At 37.2% G+C, this 20,760-nt stretch overlaps 1 protein-coding gene across 3 annotated transcripts in view; it reads right to left on the bottom strand.

Annotated features, from left to right (window-relative positions):
• Nucleotides 1-859: 859 nt before the first annotated feature.
• LOC101246209 (eIF-2-alpha kinase GCN2) overlaps nt 860-20,760 on the bottom strand; it is a 65,785-nt gene continuing 45,884 nt past the window's right edge. The window contains exons 23-30 of one of the 3 annotated variants that reach the window (XM_010314791.4): nt 19,449-19,557; nt 19,234-19,370; nt 16,667-16,774; nt 7,607-7,692; nt 7,377-7,479; nt 7,182-7,304; nt 6,511-6,621; nt 860-1,170 (exon numbers count right to left, since the gene is read on the bottom strand). In XM_010314791.4, the coding sequence (XP_010313093.2) occupies nt 6,511-6,621; nt 7,182-7,304; nt 7,377-7,479; nt 7,607-7,692; nt 16,667-16,774; nt 19,234-19,370; nt 19,449-19,557 (777 nt within the window). In that variant the 3' untranslated portion in view covers nt 860-1,170. Of the gene's footprint in view, nt 1,171-4,723; nt 4,953-5,808; nt 5,958-6,510; nt 6,622-7,181; nt 7,305-7,376; nt 7,480-7,606; nt 7,693-16,666; nt 16,775-19,233; nt 19,371-19,448; nt 19,558-20,760 lie in introns of those variants that run through there. The other 2 variants (XM_010314790.4, XM_026028105.2) reach the window with 2 other exon arrangements.

The following is a 20,760-nucleotide window of genomic DNA, read 5'->3' as shown; positions in this document are numbered from 1 at the left end:
TTTTCAATGACAAGATTTTCAAATATAATAATTTACGATCAGTTCATTCAACATTTCCTTTTTTAGAAGATAAATTTTCACATTTAAATTATGTATTAGATATACTAATTCTCTACCCCATTCATCTGGAAGTCTTGGTTCAAACTTTTTGCTATTGGGTAAAAGATGCCTCTTCTTTACGTTTATAACAATTCTTTCTCCTCGATGTAATTTGAATAGTCTTATCACTTCAAAGAAGACTTTTGATATCTGTTATCTCCCGCTAGTATAGGTACCGAGTAACTCTAAATCACCTAGTGTTTTGCGTTTGTTGAAATTTGAACTTGAGACATCATGGTTCTCAACCCACTTCATTAATTATTAGTTCATACACTTAGTGCTTTGTAAAATTTATGTTAAAAGAACTATTAAGGTTTGTGCAACACAATATGATTCTTAAATGATTTTTTGTAACTTCTACCTTGCACTATTATAAGTAGTGGGAAACTTTTTGCATCAAGACTTGGATATGAACCTAGACATCAGGTTCTCAACCCACTTTATTGACTAGTAGGCCACACTTTTGGTGCTTTGTAAAATTTATGTTCTTATAAAGTAACAAGAACTAAATAAGGTTTGTGAAATGCACTATGATCCTTACATATTTTTTAATTGAATTTGTTTAAGCTAAAAGTACAAGATAAGGGTTTTTGTACTAGTAGACTTCCAATTACTTTTAGGAGCTAGCTCTGTCACGCTCTGAGCTATCCCCGAGACGCGGACACGAAATTTAGAACCACAAGTGATCCCAAGCTAACCCAACTGACATGATCATGAGCATATTAAAGATAATAAATTAAATGCGAAAGCTAAATCATAATTTAAACTGAAAAGATGGAGAATACTCATATTTTCTATAACTGAGATAAATGAAATACTGATGAGTTTAATACAAAGGAAATATGAACTCAATACTAAGCTGAAACTAACTATGTCTGAAATAAGCCTCTAATTGACTAGAAATGCTGAGACAAGCCCCAGCTAAGTCTAGCAAAATTTGAAACTAAAAGACTAAAAGAATGAAATGAACTCATCACTATTGTCCTCGGAGAATGAGGATTCACCACTGAATCTGCTGAACTGGAGATAGAAAACCAACCTAAGCGTGATCTGGATGCTGAAAACCTGAACCTACATCACGAGAAGATGTAGTGCATGTATGCGTCAGTACTTGAAAGTACTGAGCATGTACAATAGAATAAAGGTGAAATAAAACATAACTGAACAAGCACAAAAACAAGTATAATAATCTGAACATAATATACTAAATTTATGAGCTAACTGAATGCAATGACCAATTTATAACATGCTGAAACTGAATACAGAATATACTGATAAATGGTCAATGCAAGAGAGTCTAACTAAACTGCGGGAGCTACTAATAACATGATCTAAATGTGGAGTCCGATGTACTCGCCCCATCGAGAGGGCCCAATATACCCTGCCAAAGGTATAAAGGCATGCTGGCGTGATCACTAAACTATTACCCACAGAGGAGACTTACAACCTACTTGTCTAGTAGTTATGGGACTATTTGGGTACGTTGAACCCTAGTCCAACTCGATATTATGCTACTCCGAATAAATTATGTGATTAACTGATTATGACTGACTTTCTGTAACTACTGGATAGCTCAAAACTACACATTCAAACTGAGAATGCTACATTTAACCTAATAATGATGCATTAATTACTGATGCATGTATAACAGAATAACTGAAATATCTGACCTAGCATGTATAATTTAAGAACTAAAGAAATACAAAGCTAGGGTTCTAAAATTCATGCGATAAACTGAATAATAACTTTACAATCTGATTTGGAACATATATTTAACTAATTCATGAAGTTCTATCGAAGTTCTTGAAGGCCTAAGTTTTATGATGATAAGAAAATCAAGAACTGACTGAAAACTAGGACCCAATGGATGAAAGGAACCCACTAATGAAATCCCACATACTTGGTGATGAAAACACTTAGATTTCACGACTGGAACTGCTGGAACCTTGCTGCGTTCTTGAACTAGGGTTCTTGACCTTTTCCTCCTTTGTTGCTTCCAATTTTTCAAGTTTTGATTAATGATTTGACTTAGGTCAGTTTTAGTTATGTTTCTAGGCTTAAACTGACTAAAATCTGATGATTTAGGGTCAAAATGACGTATCTTAGGGTTTAAACGTAGTGGAAAAAGACCACAAAACCCCTGAACTAATTGCTGTCGGACCAAACGACGACCTGGACTGACGGACCGTCGTTCAATCAACTGTCTGTCGTTTGGGTCTGTAGGTTAGGTATGTTCGACAGACCTTTACTAAAATGGGCATAACTTTTTGCTCGTAGGTTTGATTTTTGCAAGATCGGTGGGTATAAAAAGATAATTCAATTATCTATCATTTCATAGATCATGAGACACCTAATTCATTTTGTGCTAAGAGTTATGATCAATTAAAGTTGACTCAACTACATTTTCCCCTATCTATTTGCTAATTTCCACCAATGGTCATACCTACGGTCCGTAGTCCATCTACGAACCTTTCTGGTCAATCGTGGTTCTTGTCAGAGAGTGGTCAATGGGGTCTTGATCGACGGGCGCAGACTACGAACCGTAGTCTTTCTTACAAACCGCAGGTCCGTCCGTCGTTAAACACTTAGTCAAATTTTCTGGGCTGCGTATTGGGGGAGTTTCAGTTACAATTGACGGATGTGCAGCACGGGCCGTGGGTCAAGCTACGGTTCGTCGATAGTAACCGTCGATTGCACCTGCAGATTTCTAAAAAGCTAATTTTTTATCTGTTTTGGATATGGGGTGTTACAATCTCCCTCCTCTTTTTAGCTCCATTCTAGAAGAGGGGGAAGGAACATCGGCGACTCCTCATGCGTTAATTTACCTTGACACTTTTGGACCAATGGGAACAACTTTGGTGGTACATCGTCTTGAATTCTCCATGATGACAACAACGTCTGAAATCTCGGAGGAGAAACAAATATTCAAAGAGCATAGGTTGCATCAAAGGGGCAGACACTTGAGTACATTACTGAGTACGATTCTCCTAGTTCTAATCAACGGAAGCATGTGGTAGCACTTGTTGAACCAGATCTCAAGCCCCGAGAGGACTATTAGAAGAATGAAATTATAGGGCATGTGATGGGAGATACCCCTAATATGAGAAACATGGAGCTCTTCATAAAGGATGCTTGGAGATTTTCCAAAAGCCACAGATTCTTGCTTACAATGACAGGTATTTCATTTTTTGGTTTGATTCAAAGAATGATTTGACAAAGTTCTGATAGGGGGGCCCTTACGCGTATCGAAATAAGTCATTTATGCTTCAGGTTCAGAAAAGCGATTTTGAATTCAACCCACTCTAGATCACAATTGTTCCACGGTGGGTCACCTTAACTAGCTTGCCAGTAGGGTTATGCTTCAACAAAGCTTTGGGTAAGATTACAAATGCATTAGGTAAACCCCTGTATACTGATAGGGTTACGGAGACCATGGAGCGATTTCCTATGCTCGAGTATTCATGGAAATTGTTGTTGGCCAATTATTACATTAAAGACCCTATTTTGCAGACAATACATTAGATTTCTTTTCCAACTAGGACACTACATTACAATCTTTTCCAATTAGGATTTCATATATTATTCCTATTCCTATTCTAAATTATATATATTATTCTTGTCCTATCCCTATTTTTATTCTAACGATGCTTATTATTAATGTTAGGCCATGGATGACCATTTTCTCAATTTGAAACTGCATGTTTTGGGAAAGCTAATGAAAGTGATGATACTTTATCTTTGTTAAAAATATTAAAAATGCTATTTTAAAAATGATATTGTTTTCGTAACTGAAAGTTCTCGTTTGGCAGAGTGTATTAGAAAATATAATGTATGCATTAGGTGTGTGTATTAGTAGTACCTTGTTTGGTATAGTTTCTCATCTCATGTGTTATACACTTTATTGTGTATAAGTTGTTTATTACTAATACCAAGGAATTCTAGGTATTAGTAATACACAACATTTTAATACTTGCATTAGATTAAATAATTACAGAGCTACCCTTAAAGCCTTTTCATTTTCTTTGTAGTGTGTCATAAGTTTTTGTTTTGATTTGTTTTCAGTGTCTTTTAATTTTTTGATGTCTTTAATAGGCTTTATGACCTCTTCAGTATCTTTATTTTTTAAAAAATAATCTCATTTCAACATAATTTAGTTAAAAAATTTACTATTGTGACGATAAATTTGATAAAAGAAATAATTTGCCAACTTTTCATTAAAATATAGACGCAATATTACAACTATTTAATATTATTTTTGAAAAGAAAAAGAGTTAATGATGTTTTAGCAAAGCGTTTTTTTTTTTGTCGTTTTAGCAAAGAACTTTGCTGCAAAAGAAGTGTACAAAACATATGAAGTGTAAGGGTATCTTTTTTTTTTAATGACAAGGAAAACCTGCATCCGCCACCCTTTGGGTAAGCACAAGGTAAAACTCCTGTTCCTATGCAATAGCTCGCAAACCACATAGGAGAGGTAACCTGCACTAGGCAAGCCTGGTGCGACAAACTCAACCCAAAAGGCAAACCTCTTGCTTTCGCTGGCAAGGGGTTTCGAACTTGAGACCCCCAACATAGAAGTCCCAAGCTCAAACCACTGGGCCACCCCGAAGGGTGTGTCAAGGGTATCTTTGTGAACATATATGTTTTTAATAAAAATTATGCAAGATTTGTTATTTCTATTACACATATAAGAAATAATGCTTAAATAATTAATACAAACATTACTTATGCACTCTATTTTGCATTACAATTACACACTCTACCAAACAACCCGTATATGGTGCATGACTTGGGTAGAATTTTATTTATTCACTGGGTGCAAGTTAACGGCATTGGCTGTCTGCCACGTCTTCAATCTGTTTTGGGGTGTCACAGTATAGAGCCATTAATAGATTTAAAAAAAAAGTAAAAATTTAAGGAATCCCATAGTGTAATTATAGTGTAATTTAATAATTACACTCTGTCCCGACAAATTTAGTATTTACTAAAATTCCCTTAAAATTGTTGTGACGTGATACTTTAGACTGTAGTGATACATGGTAAATGATACATGGTAACTTAAAAACTGTTAAGAATAAAATGGGGCAAACACGGAATAATTAAACTTGTTAACTAAAACAACTTAATTTACGGTAACAGATCATTAATCAGCATTAATTCAGCACGTAATTGGTGTGATACATATCTAATACATGTATCAATGCATCAACTAAACACTATACACACTGATTTTATATGTATCATCAAGCCCAGTTGATGGCGCAGTTATTAAACTTATTGAATGATACATTATAACAATTTTCAAAACCTCGTGATACATAGAAAATATTATGATACACAACAAATTCATGTATCAATGCATCGTCTAAAACACTATACACACTGATTCAAAATGTATCAGCAAGCACACTTGATGGCGCAGTTATTAAAATTAATCACTGATACATGATAAAAAATTTCAAAAACCCTTGATACATAGGAAATCATATGATACACATCTAATTCATGTATCAAAGCATAGACTAAACATTATAATCCACTTAGTACTTATGTATTAAACCTATTGTCTGATACATGATAATAATTTTCATAATTTTTTGATACATATTGGATTCCTTAAAATTTTTTACTAATTTCAACAACAATGTTAAAATAAGTATAAAAAATACAAACCCGAAACAATGTAAGCCTGACAACAATGGTTGCCGATTCTTTTTTCTTTTTTTTGTTGTATTTTGACAACCTTTGATTTTGATGTTTCGCCAGAATCTTTGTTTGAATCCTTCTGAAGATTCATAGGATCATGCAAAGACTTTTTTCTATTTTCTTTCCAATTTTCATCGTCGGAATCATATATCCTTCTATTAATTAACGGATCCATTACTATGATGTAATAGAACAATTAACCAAAACAAAAAAAAGGAAGAAAAGAAGAACTGATGATGGAGTAATAAGAAAAGGAAGAAACCAATAACAGATGCTGGGTTAAGAAGAACAAAGACGATGATGGAGTAAGAAGAACTGAAGACGCGATGGAGTAAGAAGAACAATAAGAACGGGAGAGCAATTATCCAGTTTTTTGAAATTTCAAATTTTTTGAATTTTGAAATTCAAAATTTCAAAATTGGGTGTTTTAATTAAAATTAATAATTCAAAATCCAAAAACTGATTTAGAAGATTGAGTGTTTTAGTGGAGAAAAAATAGGCATTATATTGGGGAATTGTGTATTATAGGAGAAAGAATGTTATGTATCTATACGCTTCTACTAAAATTTTAAAAAAAAAGAATTATGTAATATTTAAAAAAAGAAGGGAAAATTAGAGAATACAAAACTTATAATTGTGTATTTAAGTTATTTTTCCTTAAAAAAAACCAAGAAAAGAAAAGCCTAGAGATACTTCAAACGAGTTTACCTAGTTCCATATGGATGGGTTTCTAAACTGAGATGACATGGCCTCTAATAGAAACTTGACGAGGTTTCCTCTCTCCACTTCTTTTTCCTTCTTGAGCTCAAGATGTCGGACCTGGTCACATATGAATAGGAAAAAGTAAATCATTTTGGAGTCTCCAAATAGACGATTATTTCTACATGAAATGAACTTTGAAAACTTCATCATTGTGCTAAGTCTTAAGCAACTAAGTAGAAGATATATCATGGTAGGGAGTTCCACAATATTCCATCATTTTGAATGTCATTTCAAAATAAACATCCTTACATTCGAAAGCAAGACCAGTAAACATTTAAAATTATTTCACCTCATTAGACATGATGAAAGACGCTAAAAATCTGCTACATGTGTTAAGAATTAAGATGATGAAGTGCAGAGATATTCCTGAACAGTCACTTCCTATCAAATATCAGTATTTTCCCCTAGGATAAGTCCTATTCCCTATGCATCATTTTCTTTCACAACAGCTCTATATCTGAATATCCTCTGTCATTGTGGGAGACAACCATAGAAGAGAGATAGTCGGGATTGCCATCTTATTTCTTTCACCAGAATAATGCATTTCAGTATTTGGCAACTTAACTAAGATCATCGAAGCAGAGAGTAGTTTAAACATATAATAGAAGTCATCCTACCTTCACTGAATCCTTTTGGGATACACCAGTGTCAGTGATGATGACAAGGCATTTGATGTCATGCTCATTAGCATATTCATACTGTTCTGTAAGGCTTGGATCACATAGAGGAACAAATTCAGCCTGTAGAATGTTCAAAACTTAGTTCACATATTAAACACATTCAGGCAGAAGAGTGGTAATTGAACAGCTAACCCTGATATTTTCTTCCCAAAGCTCTGCCAAAAGTTCCATCCGCTCTATTAACAGACCACCACCTCCTCTTGAACAAACAAGAACATTCGTGACAATATCATATCTGCATGTTATTACTGTAATTTTAGGTAATTTGCTGATTGGAAAGGAAGGAAGTAGGAATTAAGGGTAACGACAAAATAGTATGAATTTCATATTTCTACTTGATGAAAAGATGGAGAAAACAGCACCTGTGAGGTCTGCTATCCAGAGAAGCATGTTGCAAAATCGTCTCTAAGGCAAGACTGCTCCCTGCAGCTCCTGGAGGATTTGATTTCTGGAAAAATTCATGCAGAAAATATAAAGTGAGACAGAAAAAGAATTACTCAAAATTAATAAGTCATAAAACCCTAGAAATTCAGAAAATTATGATGACACCACTTCCTCTAGCTTATTCTATAAGACGTAATTTGGCTACAGAATATGTTGAATAAATTACCTTTCACAAGATAGAATTAGAAGAATAAGACACAAGCATTTTAAAGTTTGACAAAGCAAACTCGTTTGATGCCATTGTTGGAATAGTTATTGCACTAGACTAGAGGTTCTAAAAATAGGAGACGTAACATCCTTCATTACATGGATGATCATCCTTGACCAGTTAACTGGTAAAGGATGTTGAAGAATGAAGGAAAACAAACAATTTTAAGACACCAAGAATTTTAGATTATAGAGAGAATCTCTCTCCTCCCACTAAGATTGTTCAAAGATTTAATTAACGTTGGGACTTAGGCTGCGATCCAGGTTCCTCAAGGTGGACCTCCCAGCCCTCCGTGACCCAGCGCTGAAGCATAATCCCCCAGATAGCCAAATGTAATCTTATTCACATCTCTCCCAGAGCTAGTTTCTCCCTCTTCCAATCCCAAAGTTCTGTTGGTCTTCTCCCCCTCCACTGAACCCTAACAATACTCAAATCTCAGAAATCTCAAATGATAAAGAGATAATACAGAGGCCCTCAAGCTCTGTTTTGAAGCTTCTCTACCCCATTGCGGAAGACCCAGTACCCTTTTCTTATGCTAATGCTACCGTCAATACACTGGCAGGACAAAATCACAAAATCGAGTTCGATTAGCTCCAAGAGAATATGACCTACAAGATGGTATACCAGTGGTGGTCTTCACCACTCAAGAAAATGACCTGCTTGCTCAACCTGCAAATGGACTATTATAGATAAACTCTCGCACACAGGCCTTCTATTGACATTACCCGAAAGGGATTTGCTAAATCGATTACTAGTAAAGGATGTGTTAAGATTGAGGCGTATGATATGCGTCATGTTTTTTTGAATTTCGATAACGTGGATGATCATTTTAATGCCTACTCCAAGAATTTTCTTGATTTTGGTGCGAATCACATCATGAAAATCCACAGATGGACATCTAATTTCAACCAGAAGTAGAAACCACCCTAGCCCCTGTCTGGATTAATCTCCCCGACCTTCCTTGGCACTATTATGAATGGAATGCCATTTGCCGCTATCCGTAAACATATTGGTACCCCTCACGTCATGGACAAAGACACAATATCCAAAACTAGACCTGCCATCACCAAAATTAGAAATGAAATTGACCTTACTAGGCCTCCTGTTAATGAGATCCTAGTTAAAATTAGGAATGATGAGGGCACTGCAGGCATTTTTATCCAGAAGGCCGAATATGAAACTATACCAGCTTTATTCTTCCACCACATGATACAGGGGCACAGGGAAGACAAGTATAGAAAACTACACGCGGAGTTGAGAAACGGTCAATGGAAGAAGGACAAAAAGGGTAAGCAAGGGCAACAGAATAATTTTATGCCAAATGATCATCAGAAGAACCAGGTAACAAATAAAGAGAAAGCAGGAAATATGAAGAAACAAACCCAATTCCTGACTGCAACATACAAAATACAAACAGAGCGATAGTAACCCCTGAACAGAAAAGCCAATCAGATGGATGGTAAACAGTTGTTAAAAGGAAAGGGAATCACAAAAACAACTCTCTGCACAAGAATGGAGTTGAGATTCCTGATGAAGCTGTTCAGTTCTCAAAACCAACAACAGGAACGAAAAGAGCACAGTGGTATTACTCATCATATCAGCAACAAAGAAAGTAGAATGGAGAAGTTTGCAACCATAACTGATACTGATCATCAAAGAGAGATAAGTGAAGCTCTTTTACTACTGGATGTCCCTGAAATTAAGATGCATTTCCAACACTCCCCTGTATGTTTATTCTGAGTGGAAAGACTCAAAACTTCCAAAATTCAATATCATTTCCCCTGTTTATTCAAGAACCTATTGTGAACTAGAGGAGAACAGATAAATGCAAAAGATTTCTGGGATTTCATCACTCTGCTCACTGCTCACAACTTTCAAATAAAATTCGGATTTTTTGGTCAAATTACTACAACCTGGATACCTTGGAGGACAGGAAATAATAAACTCTAATTCATTTCTCCCATACGCATCCATCTCTCTCTTTTCATCTCACTGCTATTTATGCCAAGTGTGATGAACAATTGAAAAGAGAGCTTTGGGATGAATCAAGACCCACTGGGTGACTTCAATGTCATCACCAAACATGAGAATCAGGTGGTCGACTGTAACACCATGTAGCCAAAACAGACCAAAAATTAGTTTTTCAGAAAAATTTGCAGGTGCTACCAACGGTGGCATCGACGGACCGTAGCCTGAACCACGGTCCGTCCTGCACAACCGTCGATGGGATCAGAAACTCCCAAAAATTTCAGCCCAGAAAAATTGGTCAAGTCTTGAACGACGGACGGATTTACGGTCCGTAGGTCAGACGACGGTCCGTAATCCGTGACCGTCGATCAAGACTCCCTTCACCCACTCTCTGACAAGAGCTAGGGATGACCAGCACGGTCTGTAGGTGGACCTACGGTCCGTAGGTGGAAAATTTGCAGACAGTTAAGGGGAAATGCAGTTGGGTCAACTTCAAATGGTCATAACTCTTAGCACCAAATGAATTAGGTGTCCCATGATTTACCCACATATAGATAATTGAATTATCTTTCCATAGCCACCGACCTTGCTAAAATCAGACCTCCGAGTAAAATATTATGCCCATTTTAGTAAAGGCTTGTCGAACAAGCCCTGACGACGGACCCAACGACGGGGCGTCGGGCAGACGACGGACCGTTAGTCCTGGCCGTCGTTTGGTCCAACAGCAACCTTCCCAGGGGTCTTTTTGACCTTTCTCACTCTGTTTAAACCCTAAGTTACGTCTTTTTTACCCTAAATCATCATATTTTAGTCGGTTTAAGCCTAGAAACATAGTTAAAGATATCCAAGTCAAATCATTAAATCAAAACATAGAAAATTAGAAGCAAGAGAGGAGAAAAAAACTCAAGAACCCTAGTTCAAGAACGCCACAAGCTCTAGAAGTTCCAGCCTCGAAACTAAAATATTTTTTCGTGGATTTCATCACCAGGTATGTGGGATTTCAGCAGTGGATTCCTTTCACCCATTGAGTCCATAGTTTTCAGTCAAATTTTTTATTCTTTTATCATGATTAAACCTAGGGTTTTCTAGAACTTCATGATTTAGTTAAATATATGTTCCAAATCAGATTATCATGTTATTACTCAGATTATCACATGAATTTCAGAACCTATCTTTGTATTTCTTTAGTTCTTGAATTACACATGCTAGGTCAGATATTTCAGACACTTCAAATATACATGCCTCAGTTACAAATGCATAATTACCAGATTAATTGTTGTATTCTCAGTTTGCATGTTCAGTTTCAAGCTATCCAGTATTTACAGAAACTCAGACATAATCAGTTAATTTACAAAATTCATTGAGAGTAGCATATACCGAGTTGGACTAGGGTTCAACATACTCAAATAGTCCCAGAACTTCTAGCCAAGTAGGTTGTAAGTTCCCTCTGTGGCAATCAGTTTAATGATCACGCCAGCATGCCTTTATACCTCTGGCAGGATATATTGAGTCCTCTCGAGGGGCGTATACATCGAACTCCACATTTAGCTCATGTGGTTTTATTATTGGTTATTAGTAGCTCCCACAGATCAGTCACTCTATGCATTGACCATTTATCAGTATATTCAGTATTCAGTTTCAGCATGTTATAAATTGGTTATTATATCCAGTTAGCTCAGAATTCAATTTATCATGTCAGATTATTATACTTGCTTTTATGCTTATTCAGTTATGCTTTATTTCAGTTTTATTCTAACCTACATGCTTAGTACCTTTCAAGTACTGACGCATACGTGCGCTACATCTTCTCGTGATGTAGGTTCAGGTTCTCAGCATCCAGATCACGCATAGATCGAATTCCTGATCTCCAGTTCAGCAGATTCAGTGGTGAGTCCTCATTCTCCGACTACAACAGTCATGAGTTTCATTTCAATCTTTAGTCATTTAGTTTCAGTTTTTTGCTAGATTTAGCTGGGGCTTATCCCAGTATTTCTAGTCTAGTTTAGAGGCTATTTTCAGACATAGTTAGATTCAGCTTAGTTTGAGTTAATAACTTATTTGTATTAAACTCATTGATTTCATTTATCTCAGTTATAGAATATGGGTAATCCCCATCTTTGCAGATTAAATTATGATTTAGCTTCCGCATCAGTTTATTATTCTTCAGTATGTTCATGATCATGCCAGCAGGGTTAGCTTGGGATCACTTGTGGTCCTAGGTTCCGTGTCCGCGTCTTGTGGGTAACTCGGGGCGTGACATCAACCTTACAGAATTGAATGGAAGTCATAGATTTCTTATCTTTCTTATCGGATCGAAATGTACAAGGTGTGGTATGTGGGCTCTAGGTTGTCATGGAGTGATGATAGAGACCCTCCTAACACCATTGGAGAAGGCTTGACAGTCTGGTTTCTAATGCTGAGTGGTTTGATATATTGGGGTACTACAGCCACCCACTTGTCCAGAACATGCTCAGATCATGCTCCTCTTCTCATGCTAACCAATCTGGTCATATTAAGTATTTTAAATCTCTGAATTTATGGACCGACCACGAAAACTATTTATCTATTATGCAGCAGGCATGGTCTGATCCCCAAGCTGGCAATCCTTTTTATTCTTGCAGCAGAACATTAAGAGAGTATGTCATAGTCTAAGTGCTTGGTCTAGAACTTTCGGGGTTACAACTTTCAGGGTTATCTTTGATAAACCCAAAAAGTTGGAGATTCTAATTAAAAATTTTGAGGAAGCTGCAGCGATTAATAATTGCCAGGAGAACAGAAAATCCAGGCTAAAGCCAGAACAAACTCACCAAGTACGTTAAACTTCAAGACAATGTGGTAAAGCATAAAGCTGGCTCCAGGGGATGCCAACACTGCATTCTTCCATAGCATCATCTAAGACAAGAGAAAAAGGATTTCTATCCAAAAGTTAAAGGTGGTGAGGGTAACTAGGTAGACGGTAATTATAATATTGCCAATGTTGTTGATTTTTTTTTGAGAAACTATTTTGTGCTGAAGATATTCTAGAGAACAAATTCTTTTGATATAGTCCACAGGGTAGTTAGTGATGAAGATAATATCTCCATTACTGCTACTCCTTTACAGGAAGTTAAAGACGGTATGTTTTCTATAGATCCTAATAGCGCACCTGGAACCTATTGTTGTGCATATTGGGGTCCAGGTACAAAATAGTGCACCTGGACCCCATTTTGCAACACATAGGATGATGAGTACCATATGTTTTCTATTGATCCTAATTTCAAATTAGGCAATGTACTCTGCCTAGCTTGGGGTCTGACCATAATCCCATTGTCTTAACTTGTGGGGATAAGGCCTTCAGGAGATCTTATTACAAGTTTGAAAAGTGGTGGCTTAATGTAGAGGGTTTCAAAAGTAAAGTTCATGAATGGTGGAGCTCCTTTGAAGTGCTAGGAAGACCGGACTACAAACTAGCTACAGTTGAGGTTTCTTAAAACAAAAAACTGAAGGAATGGAGCAGAGAGAATAGGCGGAACTGGAAGGCAAGGAAGGAGCAAATTTTGAGTCAGATAAGGGACATGGAAGTTATTCAAGAGACTAGATCTCATACTGGTGATGAACAACTTCAAAAGGTACACTTGGGCATGGAATACTAGGAGGTGGCAAAAAATGAAATTTTTTGGAGACAGAGGTCCAGAATTCAGTGGATCAAGAATGGTGATAAAAATACGAAGTATTTGCACATAATGGCAACAACTCACAAGAGAATCAACACCATTGAGTCATTAAAGATTAATGGAGAGTTATCCTCTGAGCCGGAGGAAATCAAGAACTCTATTGTGGATTTTTACCACCATTTGTATAAGGAGGTAGAGAACTGGAGACCCTCACAAAATATTCTTAACATACAGAGAATAACAATGGAGGAGCAGAGTTGGTTATCCAGAGAATTCAGTGAGGATGAGGTGCTAGAAGGGATAAGATTGTGTGCTTGTGATAAAGCACCTGGGCCTGATGGTTATACCATGACCTTCTTTCAGGCATTCTGGGAAACTATAAAGGAAGATCTGATGCAAACCTTCCAACACTTTTAACTGTCACCAAAGTTTTGAGAAGAGTTTCAATGCTACCTTTGTGGCTCTAATTCCTAAGAAGGTGGGGGCAAATGATCTAAGAGACTTCAGACCAATCAGTCTCATTACTGGGGTTTATAAAATAATTGTCGAAGTGTTGGCAGAAAGGCTGAAGAAGGTGATAGACAAGCTAGTCAACAAAAATCAAATGGCTTTCATTAAAGGGAGACAAATAATGGCTGTTGCTTTATTTGCTAGTGAATGTATTGATACTAGGATTAGAGGAGATGTGCCAGGGGTAATGTGCCTGGATATTGAAAAAGTCTATGAGCATCTTAATTGGGACTTCCTGATTAACACACTTAGGCAAATGGGTTTGGCCCCACATGGCTCAAGTGGATTGAGTTTTGTATTAAAACCACCAGGTTCTCCATTTTGGTTAATAGAGAACCTGTAGGTTTTTTTCCTGCGGAAAGAGGTCTTAGACAAGGAGACCCTTTGTCCCCTTTCCTGTTTATCAAAGCCATGGAAGGGTTGGACAGTTTGATGAGGAGAGCTTCTCTAAACAACTGGATTACGGGTTTCAGAATCAAAAACAGGAGTAATGAGGTGATGGATATGACTCATTTACTGTATGCGGATGACACAATAATTTTTTGTGAAGCAGAGCAGGAACAAATCTGTCACATCAGAATTATTCTGATAATTTTTTAGGCATGGTCTGGACTTAAGGTGAATAGGAGGAAGTAGCATTTTTCCTATTAAAGAGGTCCAACAGATTCAAGCTTTGGCTAATATATTGAAGTGCAAGATAGAGAGGCTGCCTACCGTTTATATAGGTATGCCATTGGGTGCTAAGCATAAAGCAGTTAGCATCTGGGATGATGTACTAGAAAAATCTGAGGGGAGACTGGCACTTTGGAAATCTCATCCTTGGGGGAAGAGTCACTTTGATTAGTTCTGTTTTAGACTCTTTGCCAAAAAAATGTCACTTTTTCCGATTCCCGGCAAGGTAGTCAAAGCTATAGACTCATTGAGGAGAAACTTCCTTTGGCAAGGTAACAAGATTGAGAAGAACTACAACTTAGTTAAATGGATGGTGGTTCAACAGTGCAAAGGATATGATGGATTGGGAGTAAGAAACCTAAAGGTACACAACAACAGCTTACTCACCAAATGGTTGTGGAGATACAATTGGAAGATCAAGCTCTATGGAAGGAACTCATTCAACACAAGTATGGTCAGGAAGATCAATGGTGTTCAAAGGAAGTGACAAAAACGTATGGAGTGGGAGTATGGAGGACTATAAGAAACCTATGGCTGGCTTTTAGAGACAATGTAATGATAAAGGTTGGTCGAGGAAATAAGGCTCTGTTCTGGAAGGAAGACTGGACTGGTCAAGGGTCCTTGGAAAATTTATTCCCTGGGTTGTTTTCCATTTGCCTGAATCCTGACAGCAAAATACAAGAGGTTTGGTCCCCACAAGGATGGAATTTGCTCTTTAGGAGATTTCTTGATGATTGGAAATAGAGTGGGTAACGAATAAGCTAGCTTTGATTGGAGATTTTCCTGGCAGAAATCTGGAAATAAATTGTTATGGAGGCATCATACTGACGGTCAATTCTTTGTGAACAGAATGTATAAAGGGATCTAGCCACAATTGCGGGGAAGAAATCAGGGCCATGGAGTGCTATATGGAAGAGTGTAGCCCCTACTAAGGTGAAGTGTTTCAAGTGGTTGGTAACTAGGAGAGCTTGGCTGACACATGATAAACTTCAAAAGAGGGAAAAAATTATTGCCTCAAGATGTTATCTTTGTAAAGAGGCCCTAGAAACCAACAATCATATGTTTCTCCACTGCAAAGTAACAACACAAGTATGGGCTCTATTTACCAATATAATGAGTCTAAATTGGATTATGCCAGAACATACAACAGACCTACTAAGTTGTTGGGTCAGAAGGGGAGGTAGTAAAAGCCAGAGGAGGTGGTGGAGAACCGTACCTGCTTTTATCTGGTGGAGCATTTGGAAGGAGAGAAATCAGAGAATTTTTGTAGGGAAAGAATGCACAATAGAGAAGATTAAGTGGAAAGTAATTACCACTCTAGGTTTTTGGTGTAAAGAAATGAACATAGAAGAAGAAATTCAACTAGTGGATTTCATAGGAGCTTTGTAAGTAGTCCTGTTTTTTGTTGGTCTTTCTATGTAAACAACACTTTTGGAGGTGGCCAGCATAGCCCTTAATGCTGAGGAATACAAGGTTACCAGTTTAAAAAAAAACGCTCTGAACCTAAGGATAGTCCCTATTTTAGAAAGAAATTAACCGATAACAAGACAGGGTGCCAGTTCGTGATTACGAAGGTACCTGCATCACTTTCTAAAATAATTAGAAGTAGCAGGCAATTAATTCTACCCCAGTCGTTGTGTACCCAGAGCAGAAAAGAGAGACAACAACAACTGCCCAAGGATTCCGATTTAACCCTTGGGAAAGAGCCAAAAATGATGATCCTGTCATACCAAAGTACAGTATGTACTAATATATGCAGACATGCAACATCTTGTCCAATAAAAAGGGAAAAGAATTTTCTCTGCGCCCCCTATTATGGCAGAACATAAGTCCAGCCTAGAGAAATAAACAGAGGAGTTTACCTTATCAAAAAAGAAAAAAAGAAAGAAGTATACATATGAATCATGTGTTGTATAAGGTGTTAAGAAAAAAAATGCTGAGACAAAACTTTCCAGAAGCAAACTTACATATTCCAAATCTCCACTTTGGTGGAGCAGGTAGTCATATCGACCACCTACTGCAAGCAATGTTCCTTCCATTAGTGATCCAGGATTGTCATCTTTTCTTAAATATATCTACACAAATAAAACGTTGCAAGGAGCTCAGTGATTTTTTTGTTTTCTGGGAGGGCTTCATACATGTAGATAAAGCTTCGCGAAAATTTGAAATTCATAGAATTGCTATAACATATTTGCACTTTGCAATTCAACGGAAGAGCTTGTGAACCATTGTGTCAGAAATACAAGTATTTATACAGTTATAAGAGGCTTTATCAAAGGTACCAAAATGCTGATTGTGTTGATTAATAGGCATGATTGTAGATCTTATTATTTTCTTTTCCAAGCGTAACTATAGGAACAGAATATTTCCTTTTATTGTTGATAGTCTTTCCTTAATTAGCTAGGATTCACTCAAGTTGTTAGACAGAGCACATTGTTATATACTTAATTATATCTCCAATACGCCCCTCGTGTGGGGGCTTGTTTATTTTCCATTAGCCAAACACGTGTGTGGGAAATATAGGAGAAAAATATTATTGAATAGAGCATCTACATTATTACACATACCCTATTTATAGATAATACAATAATTTACCAATTAGGATTCGATGTACTATTCTTATTCCTACTCCTAATCTAAGTGGGATTGTATATATTATTCTTGTTCCTATTCCTATTCTAGCACTCCCCCTCAAGCAGATGCATACAAGTCATATGTACCGAGCTTGTTACAAATGTAATTAATTTGAGGACCGGTGAGGGACTTGGTGAAGATATGTGAAGTAGATCACTTGACTTCACAAATTTTGAAACAATATCTCCGAGTATCTTTTCTTAGATAACGTGTCAATCAATCTCAATGTGCTTAGTCCTCTCATGGAACACTGGATCTGATGTGATACGAATATATCTTGATTATAAGACACAAGTTCCACTTGATCAATTTCTCCAAATTTTAGTTCTCTCAGCACCTGTTTGATCCAAACTAGCTCACAAGTTGCTATAGCCATTGCTCCATATTCTGCTTCTAAACTAGATCGAGCAACCACACTTTGTTTCTTACTCTTCCATGACACCAAGTTACTCCCTACTAAAACAAAATATCTGGATGTAGAACGTCTTATCAAAGGGTGATCCCACCTAATCAGCATCTATATGTCCACTGATATGCTCATGGCCTAGATTCTGGAAGAGTAGTCCTTTAACAAGAGTTGACTTTATATATCGCAGAAGACACACAATTGCAGCCAATGACTTTCATAGGGGGTAAGTTACTGTGGTATGGTTCAGATAGGGAGAGCTTCAGTGTGAAGAAATGTTATTCTCATCTACGCTCCAACAAGAAGTTGATAGAAAGTTGGCATAGGAAGCTTCATTCTGATCGTGACTTGGAAAAAGAAAGAAGAGAAGGAACTTATATGGAGAACTAAATTACCTACTAAAGTGATATGCTATAGCTGAATAGCATTGTATGAAGCATGTTTCAGTCAAGATAATTTTAGTACGAGAAACATCCAGACAGTCAACAAGTGTTACATGTGTCAAACAGAGTTGAAAAGTGTTAACACACCTCCTACTACATTGTGCAGTTGCAGCAGGTATGTAGCCCATGTTCCTCTCTACTTTGTCTAGCCTGGGTCATGCCATTCAGTATCAAAGACGCATATGAAAGTTGGAGTCCATTAGAGTTGGTAGATCCATCAAAATACATGGTTAATGGTGCCTGCTTCTATTTTTTGGTGCATCTGGAATGAGAGGAGTTGTAGGTGTTTTGATGGGAATCCAACACCTGTTCATGTTCTGAAAGCTAAGTGCTTGCTTAATTTATTTAGCTGGCAAAGCCAGGCCCCTATATGTGTCAGCTCCTTAGTTATAGACTACCATTTGTACATTAGCAGAAACATTTTCTTCCCCTGAAATCTTTTGTTGCATCTCCGTGATGCTTTTGAATTCGTCTACTCTTACTTCAACAAAGACATAATTTTAAAAAAAAACATCAAGTTCAGTTCAACGACTAAAATCAAAGAACTAGCATACCGCAGCATTAACTATTCCGCTTATATATGCAATTATGGATTGTCCCAATAAAAGGATAGCTCAACTTCCCCGGTGTTCCAACTGACTCACGTTTAACTATAGCCCTACATAACCCACCGCCAAAAGAAAAACCTAAAAAGGGCCAGAGACTATCTTCACCAACCTCCTCTGTGGGAACATATAAGCGCGACTCATGAAATGCACCACTCTCTGTGGGCACAGATATGCATGACCGATACAAATTATCATTACATCTTCAGTATTCACTTAGAAATTCCTAATGTAAAAAGCAAGGCCTGATGTCCATATCCTCCTTTTTCCATAGAAAATACAGGCATAGAATGTAGGATCAAATACAAATCTCTGAACACAGAAAATAGTCATCGTTACTCGTCTTCCCTCTTTTCTAGTTGCAGGTTGGGGTTTGACCGTTTAACTTAATAAGCTAAAGATGACTGGGAAACAGAAAGTCCTAGAAACAAAGAAGGGACAGATACCTGGAAAAACAAGTTCCTGTTGTAACTCTCAGTTGGTGGCATAAGGGCATCTACATAAACATGTTGATCAAGTCTCCAAACTCGTAAATAGTTAAAAAGTTCTGACAAATCTTCAAGCGCCTTGCGGGTGGTTTTATCTGCATTAGTTACCCCAAAAATAAGTTTCCTCATAAAACTAAAAGAAGTGGTAAACACAGCAATGAACGACAATGTACCAGGAGGAAGAGCTCCCCTTAAACGAGGAAGAGCCTGGTCTGCAACTCCACAGAACCTCAATCCCACAGTTTGTAATCTATTTACAGCAGTTTCTGCAAGATTAAGTTCCTGAAAATACAAAGATTGGGGACCAATGTTCCAATCAAAGATCCAAATAAAATTCCAGCGCGTATAAAATCCCCGGGAACTTGCTCATTCACTAGAGAACAAAGATTTATGTAATTTTTCCTTAAATTAGTGACAGGATTTTGAAGTTTTAATAGTCTATCCAATTCATAATCCTATGAATAAGGAATGTAATTTCTTTGGAAAATATTTACTTGAATAACACTTTACTTCATGACTAATACCTTATGATCTCTCTCTCTCTCTCTCTCTCTCTCTCTATATATATATATATATATATATGTATGTATATATATATATATATATATATATATATATATTATTGTTTGATATCATTTCTCTGTTCCTCTCCCGATGCACCCTTCCCTCTTCTGGTGCTAAATTACTCTAACAATCCGATCCACCATTGCTCAAGGGCATCTCGTGCGGAATCCCAAAATTCTGGAAATACCGTGCCAAATTTAAAAATTTGAACACACAAAGAAACTGGCTTATTTAAATTGACCGAGCTGATGTTTGTCCATCATAGCTGGAAGCCTCCCCCTGTAGCGTATGCATGGCCGCTACAACGGGCTGAAGGGAAATCAAACCCTAGTTACACGACTTCTTTTATTTTCCTCCAACATTTGGAAGGGAGAAAATAGATGAGGGTTGCTCGAAAAACCCTCCTAAGGCACCCGGGGCATGGGAGCAACGGAGGGGAGAGATTACAACACAAGGGAAGTGAAAACGCAAGGAATTCTGATCCTTGCTCGTCACAGTTTTCTCTCATGGGGGGTCGAAAGCTCATAGGCTTCGTTTATCACTAATGCTTGGCGAGCAAGTAGGCTAGATTTTCTTTAACTAAGTAACTAGACTTGTTCTTACTACATTATATCTTGTGGATTTTCGGAGGTTGCATGGATAGGCCTTCGGGCATGATGTCTGGGCAGTTAGGTTAGCAGCTAAGGTGGTTAGGCTGATAGTGATTGTTAGCTAAGACGGTGGTTGTTCTATGGTATGTATGACTGGGTGTTGTATGGGAATGGAATTGAGGGCAAGTTTAGAATTATCAGAATCAGCTAGAGGTTACCTCTCGGTAGGTGATGGTTGTATGTTTTCCAATTTATTTATGTATGTATGTCTACTCCTTTATAGTATCACTTGTGCAATACATATTGGGGAAAATATAAGGATATGAAATGG

This window comes from Solanum lycopersicum, chromosome 11 (genome assembly GCF_036512215.1).
Source record: "Solanum lycopersicum chromosome 11, SLM_r2.1".
Taxonomy (NCBI): Eukaryota; Viridiplantae; Streptophyta; class Magnoliopsida; order Solanales; family Solanaceae; genus Solanum; species Solanum lycopersicum.
This window is presented reverse-complemented; position numbering and strand designations above follow the sequence as displayed.